Below are 15,190 nucleotides of genomic sequence, written 5' to 3' on the forward strand. Positions count from 1 at the left end.
TATTGGTGTTCGGGGTTGATTACATAAAAGTGGGTCATTCAATCACGCAGTACAGGAACATCATATCTTGTATAGTCAGAACTTTCCACGTCATTGTTTTTTTACTGAAAGATAGAATTCAGACAATCATATTGTGGTGATAATAGTGTGTAAGCAAATGATAATTAAGTTACCCTAACAAGAGGAGGACAAGTCATTAGTGAGATGCACCCCAAAGAACTTGACACTGTCGACTTCCATTGCAGCACCGTTTATGGTCAGATGTGTGTTTTGGTGATTGCCAGATGTCCTGAAGTTAATCACCATTTCTTTTGTTTTATCCACGTTGATCTGGAGGTTATGGGATTTACACCAACCTGCTAGCTGCTCCACCTCCATTCTGTAAGCAGACTCGTCATTGTCGCTTATAAGACCAATCACTGTTGTTTCATCTGCGAATTTGACAATTTGGTTGGTGCTGTATCGAGCTGTGCAGTCATGCGTGAACAAACTGAACAGCAGTGGGCTCAGGACACACCCCTGTGGTTTACCTGTGCTCACTAATGTCACCACATCCACCCAATCAGCTTTCAACTTCATTGGAAATTTACACATATTTTACATTTCAAAAAGGTCTCAGTCTCTGTTCTCACTAACTTTGCTGATGTTTTCTCTGTTCTGAAAGAGTTAACACCTCTGACAGATCCAACACTTTTTCTGTTTCTAGTCTTAAAGTGAAAACAGGAAACTCATGTAGGGTAAGATATATATATATATATATATATATATATATATATATATATATATATATATATATATATATATATATATATATATATATATATATATATATAAGGTAAGTGTATGTGGTATATGGTAAGGTGCAGGACTGTCATGCAGGAAACCCGGGTTCGAATCCCAGGGCGGAATGAACAATTAATGGTAATGGAAAAAATGGCAACAGAAATGAGGCAATTACCATGAAAATGAGGCAATTACCATAACAATGACGGGCAATTAACATCACCCAGTGAGGGTCCTTGGGCAAGACCCTTAACGCTGATGCCTACCTCACAACATGAGAGACAATGAACCACATGTCATGCCGGCTCAGACGTCGCCCGGCCAAACAAGGTCTGCGTCAGGTGCTGAGGGACCAGAGCACCCTGATGGAAAGTGGGCTACTGGAACAAGACGGAAATGGACTAGATGTGAGAACAAGGTTCTGTTAGAATGCTACTACTCGAGTTATCCCACCCAGAGGGGTTACATGCAGAGAATGTGGAATGAATGGATTTTTCAAAACCCACAATCAAGGCTAACTGCCAAACAACTGGTAGCCCAGCGTACTAACATCCACAAACGGCAACTCCTATCACAACTTGAGATTGAAGCGATACAATACAATGCCACGGGAGAGCCAGAACAACAGGTCAGAGAGGAGATATGCCACACTTCCACCCTGAGATTGGGTACACTGCCCCAACAACCACAATTCCGCTGAGCGAGGCAGCAACTGACATGAAAGACAAGATCATGTCTACAATGAAGACTAGGCAACCCCGACACCAGCTACAACGGTTAAGTGATGTACCGCCTGAAAGTCTACTGGAAACTGTGAATGAAGCATTGAGGGCAATTCCTACCACAACCATCACAGAAACCAATGAACTGGTTTACACTTCAGCAGCAGTGATCCTTGAGATGCTTGGCTATAAGAGCAACCATGGAAGAAAACAGTACCCACCATGGAAGCAACGGTTAGAGGCCAAAATCAAGGCAACTCGGAAGGATGTGAGTAGGCTGACAGAGGCTCAAAGAGGTACAATGAGAAAGCAAGTACCTAAGAGATGCAGCCAGATGCCCATACCTGAAGACTGGAAACTGCCAAACAAAGGCTCCTAGCCTTGAGCAGCCGCCTAAAGAGGTACACAAGAGACAATGAAGCCAGACGAGTAAACAGGCTCTTCGCAACTCAACCTGCAAAAGTGTACGCTCAGTGGCAGGGTCAAAACAGCCGAGCAGACCCCCCAAGACTGGAAACTGAACAGTACTGGAAAAGTATATGGGAGAAAGAGACAGCACATAACAGCAATGCCCAGTGGCTGGTCTCTCTGAGAAAAGAACATAGCAACCTCCCTGAACAGAATCCAGTAACCATCACGGTGGCAGACATCCAAGAAAGAGTCTCAGGTATGAAGAACTGGACAGCACCGGGCCCTGACATGATACATGCCTACTGGCTAAAGAAGCTTACCGCACTCCACGAGCGCCTGGCAGCACAAATGAACCAGCTGCTAAGAGATGGGACTCACCCCGAATGGCTAACGGAAGGGCGAACGATCCTGATCCAGAAGGATCCCTTAAAGGGTGCAGTCCCATCCAACTACCGGCCAATAACCTGTCTCTCCACAACATGGAAGCTCATGTCTGGCATCATTGCAACCAAGATAAATAGGCACATGTATCAATTCATGAGTAACACACAGAAGGGCATTGGTAGAGACTCCAGAGGAGCCAAACACCAACTCCTGGTCGACAGAACAGTCGCTCAAGACTGCAAGTCACGACACACCAACCTGTGCACAGCCTGGATCGATTACAAGAAGGCCTATGACTCAATGCCACACACATGGATCACTGAATGCTTCGAGCTGTAAAACATCAACAGGACTCTAAGAGCCTTCATAGGAAACTCAATGAAGCTGTGGAAAACCACCCTTGAAGCCAATGGGAAGCCACTTGCACAAGTGTCCATCAAATGTGGGATATACCAAGGTGATGCTCTGTCCCCACTGCTGTTCTGCATAGGTCTGAACCCCCTCAGCCAAATAATCAACAAGACTGGCTATAGATACCGAGTCAGAAATGGGGCCAACATCAGTCATCTCCTCCACATGGATGACATCAAGCTATATGCAAAGAGCGAGCGTGACATTGACTCACTGATCCACACCACCAGGATCTACAGTACTGACATTGGGATGTCATTCGGGCTCGAGAAATGCAGCCGGATGGTGACAAAGAGAGGCAAGGTAGTCCACACAGGAGGGGTCTCACTCCCAGAAGGAACAATAGCAGACATCGAGGACAGTTACAAGTACCTTGGAATTCCGCAGGCAAATGGCAACCTGGAGCAGGCAACAAGGAAAGCTGCAACAGCTAAATACCTCCAACGAGTAAGGCAAGTCCTGAGAAGCCAGCTCAATGGCAAAAATAAGACCCGGGCAATTAACAGCTACGCACTGCCAGTTATCAGATACCCTGCAGGAATAATAAGATGGCCAAAGGAAGAGATACAGACCACGGATGTTAAAACACGAAAGCTCCTCACCATGCATGGAGGGTTCCACCCCAAATCCAGCACCCTGAGACTGTATGCGAGCCGCAAGGAAGGAGGCCGAGGACTAGTGAGCGTAGAAGCCACTATCCAGGATGAAACATCCAAGATGCATGAGTACATCAAGCTCAAGGCCCCAACTGACAGTGTGCTCAGTGAATGTCTCAGGCAATGGAGAGCAGAGGATACAGTGCTGGAGGACAGATCCTCATGGGAGGACAAACCCCTGCATTGGATGTCCCACCGGACCATAACTGAAGTGGCTGATATCAACAAGTCCTACCAATGGCTAGAGAGGGCTGGCCTGCAGGACAGCACTGAGGCACTCATCCTGGCAGCTCAGGAACAAGCCCTGAGCACCAGAGCGATAGAGGCTCAGATCTACCACACCAGACAAGACCCCAGGTGTAGGCTGTGCAAAGAGGCGCCTGAAACAATCCAGCACATAACTGCAGGATGTAAGATGCTGGCAGGTAAAGCATACATGGAGCGCCACAATCAAGTGGCTGGAATAATATACAGGAACATGTGTGCAGAATATGGCCTGGAAACCCCAAGGTCAAAATGGGAAACACCTCCGAAGGTGGTAGAGAATGAAAGGGCAAAAATCCTGTGGGACTTCCAGATCCAGACTGATAGGATGGTAATGGCGAACCAACCAGACATTGTAGTGGTGGATAAAGAACAGAGGAAAGCCGTTGTGGTGGATGTGGCAGTGCCAAGCGATGGGAACATCAGGAAGAAGGAACATGAGAAACTGGAGAAATACCAGGGACTCAGAGAAGAACTGGAGAAAGCCTGAAAAGTGAAGGTGACAGTGGTGCCTGTGGTAATTGGAGCACTCGGGGCAGTAACCCCCAAGCTGGAGGAGTGGCTACAGCAGATACCTGGAAAGACCTCAGACCTCTTAGTCCAGAAAAGCGCAGTGCTAGGAACAGCTAAGATACTGCGCAGGACCCTCAAGCTCCCAGGCCTCTGGTAGAGGACCCGAGCTTGGAGGAGAAACCACCCGCGGAGGGTGAGAGGGGCGTTTTTTTTTTTTTTTTTCATGTCATATAGTTGATTGTTCATGAATGTTTGTGTTGAAGTTCTTCCAATGGTTGTAGTTGAATTGAATGGGAGTCTCTCTGCAGCATCAGTGCATGAAAGAGTGAATGACATGAGTGGAGTTTGTTCTGCTGCTACTTCCTGAATGTTTGCAGTTCAGAGCTGACTGCTTTCATCAGGAAACAGTGAAGTCTGCTCAGTTAGTTTGATCTCTAAAGATGTCCACACAAACTGAAGCTGCAGCAGATTGGAGAGTGAAATTTAGCAGAAATCTTCATCCAGATGGAAGAGAACAAAGTGAGGTGGAGATGTTAGATGATGAAGAGCAGCACTCTGATCATGGATTACAACAAACTGGTGAGCAGAAAAACTTCAGACTAAATACTACAATATTATTTCATACCAACCTCAGATCATTTGGACCAAATCACTGTTATTTCTCTGATATTTGGATTATTTAGTGAAACAATGACATTTGGAAATGTAGATTCTAAATAATCATCATGTTCAAATAAAGAACTTCACTTTTTGTCCTTCTAGAAAGAGACATTGCTGCAATACTGTTCAGTCAGGAAGAAATTGTAGCATGCATGACAACGGTTTGAATAGAATTCTGGAAATAAACTAAATCTGCTTTTTAGAAAATCAGAAGCAGAAGAATCTTCAAGCTGAGAGAAGAAACTGTTTGAGAGTTTTCAAGTTTTCTCTGGGAGTTTTCTGTTTTCTGATTCTGGCTGGACTCATGACTCGCTGTAAGAATTTAACATTTTATTTCTAACATCTAATATTCAGTTTTAGGTCATTTCATCTTTTTGTGGTTTTTAAATGTATTTGTTTTTGTCAAGTCAGTTTTCTTTTAGCTACAGAAGTCTTCCAGAAATCATGAAATAACTTCTTTTGATTCATATCAAGTGATTCTGTTTCAGATCTTCTGGTGTCTTTGGAAAAAAACAGACTGAAAACTGAACTTTCAGGTAAAATATTTCTAAAAATTTAGTCAAAATGTTGAACAAACTATTTTTAAACTTTAAACTTCCTTGAGTTCAGCCTCACATGGACTGTTTCAAACAGGAAAACAGAGAAAAGACCACAGTGATCACGGTTTCACACATCTATCATCAGTTCTGAACTAAACTGATCCAGGAGGAGAAGAACCATTTATTCCCTACTTGGGTTTGTTTTTAGATGTTTAGTTTTCAGGTTTTGATACAACAAGAAAATTTGTTTTTTTCTATTTTCTTTTTCTTCAAAAATTGATGTCAACTTTCTCAGCCAACAACAGTCGTTTACAGGATGAAGTACAGCAGCTAAGAGATGAAAATGAAGGTCAAACTAAAAATAAAGGGAGTCCATTTTCAGGTTTTTCCATTTTAAACTGAGTTTTAGGTCTTCGTTTATATGATAAAAAAGAGAAAACCGGTATTAATAGATGAAGTAAAAATATAAATCAGTGGAACAGCTGGACTTGAAGGCAGAACAGCTGTTTGCTAAAAGGTTTATCAGAGGTTCATATTGATGTTAGAACTTCTCCTTTAACAAATGTTGCATATTTGTTCTGTGTTCATGTTTTCTAATTAGTTCAAAGATTCTCTGCTGACATCCAGACTATGACTGAGGCGCCTTTATCACTCATGAAGACACAAAACCTTTGATCCAACAGAAACACAATTGTGTCTCCACCTCTGTCTGTGTGATGAGAAAAGCAACAATTTGATCAGAAACAATATTATCATTCCAATATTGAACACAGACTTTCAGACTGTCTGGAGTCAAAGCACGACTGCAAATGATCAGATTCATTCTGTTAAGGAGCTGAAGAACAAACTAAGATGAGAATCTTAGAGAACCATCAACACCACAATACTGAACCCTTTTCCTTCATTTAAACTAGCCTTTCTCAAAGAGTGGTCTGCGGACCACTGGTGGTCCGTGAGCGCCCCCTAGTGGTCCGTGAGGGGGCACGGCGGCAACCGGGAAAGTTAGTCTGCCTTGGAGTTGAACGTCAACTTAAAATATGGATCAGTGGCGTACGACAGGGTCGCTTAAAAGAAACTCAGATTAAACATCTGACACAACTGTAAAGGTGCTAAGAGTTGATGACAATTCGAGTAGTTCCGTTAACAACGCTACGGAGGTCCAGGAAGATGTCGCTAACGTCATAGTGAAGTCATCAAAATAGACCCCGCCGCAAAGCCGCGAAACTCGCCATCAGCGTGAAAAATCCACTGCTAAGGTGAAACGAAAATATCACAGCGACTACATACAGTTCAGGTTGTTTTGGAATCGAGAGGAGGAAGATCCCAAACCACACTGTGTTTTGGGCTATGAAACGTTAGCTAATGAGGCTATGAAACCTGCAAAATTAAAGAGGCATCTGGAAACTAAGCACAAGGAGTACCAGGGGAAACCTATTGGAGTTTTTGAAAGAAAACGCGATGAACTGAAGAAACATATGATGAAAGAGACCTCCCAGTTTTTTGCACCTGGAGGAAATGCGAAGGCTACAGAGGCTTCATACAAGGTATCCCTCTTGATTGCTAAAGCAGGAAAACCTCATTCAATTGGTGAGAATTCAGTTAAACCAGCTGCAAAGGTGATGGCTAACATATTGTTTGGGGGAAAAGCCGGCGACGGAATTAACAGGATTCCTCTCTCCAACGACACCGTCCAGCGGCGCATGAAAGCTATGGCTGAAAGTGTCGAACTTCAGTTGGTGACACGTTTACGCCAAAGTCAGTTTTTCTCACTAGAGTTGGATGAATCTATCGACCTGGGGAATGAAGCACATCTGTTGTGTTTTGTGAGATACATTTATGCCGCTGGATTGCATGATGAGTTTCTCTTTTGTCGTTCCTTACCAACCAACACAACAGGAGAAGCAATTTTTCATTCACTCAATGATTTAATTGTAAAGAACAACTTGGACTGGTCAAGATGTGTCGGGATTGCACCGACGGTGACACCGCAATGACTGGAAAACAGAAAGGCCTCGTAGCGCGCAGTAGCGCCATCTGCAGCAGCAACACACTGTTGCATCCACCGTGAACAACTGGCGTTGAAAAAAATGCCACAGTGCCTTAAATCAGTACTGGATGAGAGTGTGAAAATAGTTAACAAGATCAAAGCAAAACCACTCAACTCGCGTCTTTTTAAAGCTGTGTGTGAAGAAATGGGAAGTGAACACACAAAACTTTTTCACACTGAAGTTCGCTGGTTATCCGGTGGAAAAGTCCTCACCCGTCTCTTTGAACTGCGAGATGAGGTAATGTTATTCCTGCACCACAGTGATGAACTGTACGACAGAATGCATGATTTCCATTGGCTTGCAAAGTTGGCATACTTGGCTGATATTTTCAGCACTCTCAATACTTTGAATGTGGCACTGCAAGGGAAGACTGTCACCATCTTCAATGTCCAGGACAAAATTAAAGCTACACGCCTCAAGATGGAATTGTGATGTGGCCGTCTCGATCGCAGAGAATTCGACAGTTTTCCAACATTCGCTGATTTTCTCCTTGCTGCTGGGGAAGATGTGGATGGGAGCACAGTTGCATCCTTCAAGCAACATCTGCTAGACCTACACTTACAGCGAGGAATATATTTCCCAGAATTAGATGCAAGTTTTGATTGGATCAGAAATCCATTTGGGGACAAAACGCACATTGAGCAATTCACTTCCAAGCTTTCACCAAGAGAGGTTGACAGCCTTGTGGACATTGCATCAGAAGGGACACTGAAGACAACTTTCAGGGAGTAAGGTTTGACTGAGTTTTGGTTCCACATCCAACCTGAGCATCCCCAGCTGGCTGGCTCTGCTCTGAAACTGTTGATGCCGTTTCCAACTACCTACAACTGTGAAGTTGGATTTTCCACACTTGTTGGCCTGAAAACAAAGCAGCGCAACCGAATCAGTGTGGACTACGAAATGAGACTGAAACTCTCCAGTTTGGAGCCAGACATTGCTTCACTCATGGCCCAGAAAAAGCAGCACCATTCTTCCCATTAAGATGACAAACAAGACAGTGAGTGAGTAGAGACTTAGATATTTGTAAAGCTGTTGTTTTGGGAGCAGTTCAGAATTAGGTGGTCAGTGATAGTTTGTGTCACGGGTTAAGTGGTCCTTGGTCTGAAAAAGTTTGAGAAACACTGATTTCAACTCTTGTTTTGAACTTTTTTCCCTGCATAGATCCTCCTGAATGGACTACAGTTAAACTTAGCTGATTTCCAGCATGTGGTGGAATTTATCCAGACTACTTAAGGTTGATATCCGGCTTAAGTCCAGTATCAAATACGGTGCAGACAAGATGCAGAATGCATTGAGAAAAGCCTGGATACAAATCTGCAGTTGTTTACTTGACTTTCCTGATACCTTCCTGCCAATCAGGTCATCATTGGTTTGAATTTTCAGCTTACTAGTCAGTGATTTTCCAGTTTCCTTCTAGAACCACTATTTTTTACCGATTTGTCTCCTCACATCATTTGAGAACGCAGAAATTCTACAACTTACCCTCACGGTAACCCAGAAGTGTTCAGAATTGTAGAAAAACTTTTAGTAAAGTTTAAAATGGTAAAATAAAAACTGTTAGGGTTACCAGTTGAAATCAAGTTGTTTTGAGTGATGTGGGGGTAATTCCAGTTCTGGTCCAGGACTTCTGGTTCTGGACGTTGATGTCTGCAGCCAGGTTCTCTTCACCATGACAGCAAAACCTGAGGCTCAGTGTTTTACCAAAGGACACTTGAACACATGTGCAGGCAGATTGGGAATCAAACCAGCCTAAACTGCTCCACCTCTGCATCATGACCAACCCCCCCACTAAAGTGAAGATTGCTTGGTATCTGTTGAAGGCCATGTGATTGTTCATTTAAGTACAAATCAATAATAAATGGACTTCTACTGTCTTTCAGGCATCAACAAAACCCTTTTGGATGAAATAAAACAACTGAAAAATCAGATTGAAGGTGAGAAAAGACTGAAAACTAATGGATGATATCAGTTTGTTTGGATCATGTTTACCTTTGAACTGAACTGGAAAGTTTTAGTAGAAAATACAGATGAAACCAGAAAGTAAACCCTGCAGGATTTTTGGATTTCAGTCTTGGAAGGTAAACGGTGTCCTGATGTATGGAGAAGATTTGGAAGCAGCTGCTACTATAAATCTACTGAAAAGAAATATTGGACTGACAGCAGGAGTTTCTGTTGGGAAAAAGGATCTGATCTGGTGGTGGTAAACAGCAAAGAGGAACAGGTGGGTGTGTTCACACTAGTTCATTCCAGCTTCTTGTGTCTTGGATTCTCCACCTGTATGTGTGCTGCTGTTGTCTGGATGCTGATGGATTCCAGCTGAAATTCTCCTCAACAACTCAGATTTCATGTTTGTCTTTCAGCAACATTTCAAAGAAACGTTGTGATGGAACACAGAAACTCTTTTTCCCACTTCTAATGTCTTCAATTCCAAATAGGCTAAACTGGGATTCAGTAGAAATGGACTGTTGGCCCTGAAGACAAAACAAGAAGCAAAAACTAAATGAACAGAAATCTGCATCAAAGAAAGTCAGATTTTGTTCCTCAGATGAACTTTCTCTCAGTTTTTAGGACAATTATCCAGAACAGATGAATCCTAAAGACCAGACATTTTTTTACTGGACATTTAGTGTGAAAGGAAACCAAGATGGAGAGAATGTATTAAGAAAGAACATTTTCTTTTGTTTATAGGAGTTTGTTTCTGCATTGAATCAGAAAGCAGAATCCTGGATCGGACTGTATGCTGGATGGTCATCACAAAAACATAAATCTGAATGGAAATGGGTGGATGGATTACCACCGACAGAAACGTAAGACTTTGTTTCTTTTCCAACGTTACTAAATTCATTCTTTATGACTGAGCCTGATTGTAAATGTGTGAAATCCTTTAAAGAATACAGAAAATGTTTGTAACATCATAATTCAGACCAGATTATGAACTGAATTTAGACTAGAGGTAAACAGAATGTTTGATCACAGGTTCTGGGATGAGAGGATTCCAAAAGATCCGGACAACGACGATGCAGTGTTCTTAAGTGCTGACGGGAAATGGAAACAACTGTACAAAACAAACTTCAAAAACTGGATCTGTGAGAAAAAAAATTCTAGATCTTTCTGTTTTTGAGCTGTGCATTAATTTAACTGTTTAGTATGTAACCACAAACATGTTTTATTTTTTATTTAATTTCATTTACGTCTACATAATAGTGCTTAAAGGAAGGTTGTTTTTCTAGTTTATTGTAAATTATTCAGAGAAATAAAGTTATCATCCATCAACTTCAATTCAATTCAATTTCAATTTTATTTGTATAGCCCAAAATCACAACAACAGTCGTCTCGATGAGCTTCGAAGTAAAACATGAACTCAAAAGGATCACGAATACAAAGAGTTCAATAGGAAAATACTAAAATGAACTAACAAACTGACTAAGCTATACTGGCATCCCTGCCCTTAGACCCCCCTTCGCGGTAAGGAAAAACTCCCAAAAAAACCGGAATCCGGAAAAAACGAAGAAACCTCAGGGGTGTCCACATGAAGGAGGGATCCTCCCCCAGGACGGACAGGCGATTTACCAGAACTCTTAGAGAAGAATTAACTTATCTAAATCTACAACTACATATATAAAGTCCAGCAGACGAGCTTCATCCAGCCGTGGTTGTGGGGACAGTCAAAGGCGCGAGTCGAGCCGGAGACAGGAACCACAGCCAGGTGTAGGAGCAGGAGCAGAGACGAGGTACTCGGTCAGGTACAAAGCAGAGACGAGCCAGAGATGAGCCAGAGGCAGGATCCACAGCCAGGTGTAGGAGCGGGAGCAAGGGGGGGTACATGGTCAGGAACTGGAGCACGGATGAGCCAACTGGAGTCTGGAAGCACTCCCACTCCAGGGGAGGGGAGAGGAAAAGAGGGACAATACATGAATCGCACTGTACCAAACAGAGGCATGGAGAACTAAATGATAAATTATGATCAAGAAAATCATCAAATCAACAACTTCATCACATTTAAAATACCAGTTAAAATGGCTCAGATATGCAGGAAACTGTAATACATTTTTATTATTTATTTTACCTTTATTTAACAAGGAAAGTCCCATTGAGATTAAAAACCCCTTTTCCAAGGGAGTCCTGGTCAAGAGGCAGCACATTTCAATCAAATAAACACATAAAAACAAACATTATTAAAACCACATGCATCATAAAAAGCAGTTGCACATTATTGTTTCAGTCTCTGATGCTTCGAGCTTGTTCTTAAAAACATTTAAAGATATGGAACAGAAAGCAACAACTGGTCTTTAGATCTTAAAGAGTGAGATTCCACACTTCTTCTGATTAAAGAACAAATGTGTAGGAGGCAGTAATCCAAGCAAGGCCTTGGAAATAAAAGTGTACCAATGTCCCTGCCTCCTGGTGGCCAGAGATGGTCATTGTACTCTTGAATACAGGTCACAATGATGCATCATGGATCTACAGTTGGTAATGAACCTCAGGGAAGCATGATCCATGGTGTCAACCTTTTTGAGACATGAAGATGAGGCATTCATACACAGAATATCTATCAGCATAATCCAGCACAGACAAAAAAGTTGCAGCAACAAGAGGCTTTTCATCTCGACCAGCTAACATGCTACCGAGCGGACAGGCTGCTCGCGGGGAAAAAACGTGGCGGCGGTCTCTGTGTTTACATCAACTATTCTTATTGCCGTGACGCTGTTGTGTTCGCCACACAATGCTCAGATCTGCTGGAGTTTATGATTGTAAAGTGTCGACCGTTCTACCTTCCGAGTGAATATACAGCAATACTGCTTGTTGCAGTATATTTCGCCCCCAGCGCCAACAATGACAGCAAGAAGGAGGCTCTGCATGACCTGCACCTACAGATCAGCGAGCAGCAGACTGCACACCCAGATGAATTTCTCATCCTGGATGGGGATTTTAACCACGCAGACCCCAAAAGTGTGTTCCCAAAACTGTATCAACACATTAACTTTCCAACACGTGGAGACGATACTCTGGACTGTCTTTACACCTCACAGAGAGGAGCCTACAAAGCCCTCCCCCACCTTGGATCTTTTTTATTTATTCATTTATTTTTTAACTTGTCCTGTCCAACAGCTGGGCAGACAGATGAGAGCTGAAGGCCTCTTGTGTTGGACATATTTTTCATTAACAATAGGGATTAAGAATCTTCTGACAGACCAGAGGTATGTCTGAATAAACCCCTTTTGTAATTGAGGCCAAACTTTATTCATTTCAATCATATTTGAAAATCTTTTGTGTTGGACCGGACGGAAAAGGAAAGGAGGGAAGAAGAGAGGGGGGGGATAGGGTGATCATAGGAGGGGGGGGTAAAACCATGAGGCAGCATATAGCAACAAGTTTCTGGATGTTTATCATTACGGTAAGGTTCAGGTAGAATACAAATTGCAAAGGGGCGGGGCCTGTCCACACACACACTCAAATGTTATCAACACACCTGCTAGCTGCAAAAATGTCCACATGTCAACATGTACACAAAACAGATAGTGTTCACAAACGCTGTTACGGCCCCGACAGGCAAATCTGTTCCAGTCTAGGGGAAAATCAAAAAGGGGCCAAAACATATGGACAATGGACACCCAAATACGTTTAGGAACACAGTTTATTAAGTTGTGGAAATAACCTGTGTCCTGTAAAACAAAAAGAAAGAACATGGTCTGTGCTGGTTCCAACAAAAGACAAAACAAAGGGATTGGAGCCTTGGCCAAACAGAAAATAATTCAGGGAGACAACTGACCCAGCCTTGTTGACCGTCGGAGTCAGCGGCTCCCTGCTAAGGCTGCCTAACAAAGTCTAACTATTGAAAGTAAATAAACAAAGCCAGCAAATAAGGACTACGATGGTCCAACCCCAAAGTAAAATAACAAAACCCAGCAGTATAAGACTGCAGAGGACCAAGAGAGAATCAAAAGAGAAACAACCAACCAGCTCAGCTCCAACTCAAAACACTGCTCCTCAACCTCCTGCTGCTCTCTCTGCATGCCTCTCCTTTGGTTGTGACCTCCTCTGACTTAAATACCTGGCAGGTGCTGATCAAGATCATTGATTTCACCTTCCAGGTAAGCAGAATGAAAGGGGATGCAGCAAAGCAGAAACAGCAAGACATAACACACGCATACTTATGCCTTAAAACCAACTAGTGTGAAATATTTCATTCAATCATGCAAACTATTTGTGCAAATGTGAGCTAACACCTGCGCTCAGGTGAGTGTTTATGTTCTTCTAAAATGGGTGATGGAATGTGAAAAGAAGGAGGGAGAGTACCCAGCCATCCCCACACCAAGACCACCGCCGCAGCAGCTGCGGCAGCCAGAAGTCCCCAACGCCACACGGCACCACCTAGGCCAGGGCCAGCAGGACTGCAGCGAGGCCCCCAGAGCCAGAGAGCAGGGAGGAACGGGGGGAAAGAGAGTGCCGCCCCAGCCCAACCAGGAGAGCAGCCCCCCCGCCGCGCCGGGAGGGCCCAACACAGGGCCCACAGCCCCAGATGAGCACCCCATCACCACCCAGGAGTTCTGTGCATCCCCCCGCCCCAACCCCAGGTACGAGCCAGGACCCACCAAGGGAGACCCGCTCCGTGCTCCAAGCAGCCACCCACCCGGCCCACGGTTGGTCCAGAAAGGAGCAAGGCGGGGGCCAGCCGTCCCCGCCCAGGAGGGCGGCACCCCGGGGAAAAGGGGGGCCCATGAGGGGTGTTGTAAACATGGCCCGACCAGGCTTGGCCACAGTTGGAAATTTGGCGAGGCCCAGCACTTAGGGGCAAGGACCAGGACCCACACGACAGGTATACGGACACCCCCGGCTCAGGTGTGATGTGATCCCCGGCTTCTGGCCTTGCCAGAAAGCTCAGGGATCCCTCTCCCTGCGCGGAAAGAGCACCGCCAGGCCCAGGAAACGGGCACCCAGGGGAAACGACCGCCGTTGCCAAGGGTCCAGTACCCCCCACCAGGGATGGGGTAGGGGACAGATGGTCCAAGGTCCCACCTTCCTTGCGAAATGCGTGTGCGTTTGTGAGGTAGTGTGTGTGTTTATGTTTGAATGTAGATTTTGAGGAGTAAAGGGTGTGTGTACTAAGGGGGTGCAGTTAAAATTGGCGGGTAGGGCACTGAGGGGACATCTCCTGATTACTCACAGTGATATCCCATCACCCTCCCCACCAAGAGGCCCTAAATGTCTAAGGTGCAAATAAAACTGAGAGAGGGGGGGCCCATTCCATTTGGCAACCAAGGGAGGGGGACCACTGCCAAGTAGCTCCTCCCCCCCAAGGTGCATTGCAGGCTAAACCCCCCACCCTTCACCCTAATATGATATTATATGAGGAAGGGGGTAAATTGGGGACAGCTGGTAGACTGTCCCCCGGTGGTCAGCCCCTCCCCAGCCTCCCCCAGCATAGAGGCCAGGTCCCCACAGCCCAGGGGTCCCATCCCCCGAGGCGCCGACACCCCAGGCCCAGCACCACCCACCCCACGGAGAGCTAGAGGAGCCAGAAAGCACCGCCCCCCCCGGAGCAGGTCCAGACCCCACCCCCAGGCGCCGGCCCTGGGAGAGCTCTGGTCAGGCCTCGACGGGACCGAGGCAGCCAACAGGCCGGGGCAACTGCTGATTGGCTCAGCAGAGACCCCGACCTGTCAAACCCCCAAGGTCCCGTACCAATAGTGGGCCCTCCCCCCCTCCCCCAGAAAGCCCCCCCCCCCCCCCCCACGGGACAGGGTCAACAACCCCCCCCCCAGACCCTGCAGCCGCAGCGGATGACACCCAGAGCGACC

General features: G+C 44.9%; 1 protein-coding gene and 1 long non-coding RNA gene across 2 annotated transcripts; both read left to right on the forward strand.

The window, feature by feature from the left end:
- Positions 1–2,912: 2,912 nt before the first annotated feature.
- On the forward strand, positions 2,913–5,573 carry LOC144995425 (uncharacterized). The gene is made up of 3 exons (XM_078955127.1): positions 2,913–4,723; positions 5,008–5,118; positions 5,293–5,573. The coding sequence occupies exon 1, from the start codon at positions 2,964–2,966 to the stop codon at positions 4,119–4,121; it is 1,158 nt and encodes a 385-aa protein (XP_078811253.1). The 5' UTR covers positions 2,913–2,963; the 3' UTR covers positions 4,122–4,723; positions 5,008–5,118; positions 5,293–5,573.
- A 4,077-nt stretch (positions 5,574–9,650) lies between these two features.
- LOC144995426 (uncharacterized) lies at positions 9,651–10,670 on the forward strand. Its single transcript, XR_013658965.1, has 2 exons — positions 9,651–10,198; positions 10,368–10,670. It is a non-coding gene; the product is annotated as an uncharacterized LOC144995426 (long non-coding RNA).
- The last annotated feature ends 4,520 nt before the right edge of the window (positions 10,671–15,190 follow it).

This window comes from Oryzias latipes, chromosome 11 (genome assembly GCF_053564925.1).
Source record: "Oryzias latipes strain Hd-rR chromosome 11, Olatipes_Hd-rR_3.1".
NCBI lineage: Eukaryota > Metazoa > Chordata > Actinopteri > Beloniformes > Adrianichthyidae > Oryzias > Oryzias latipes.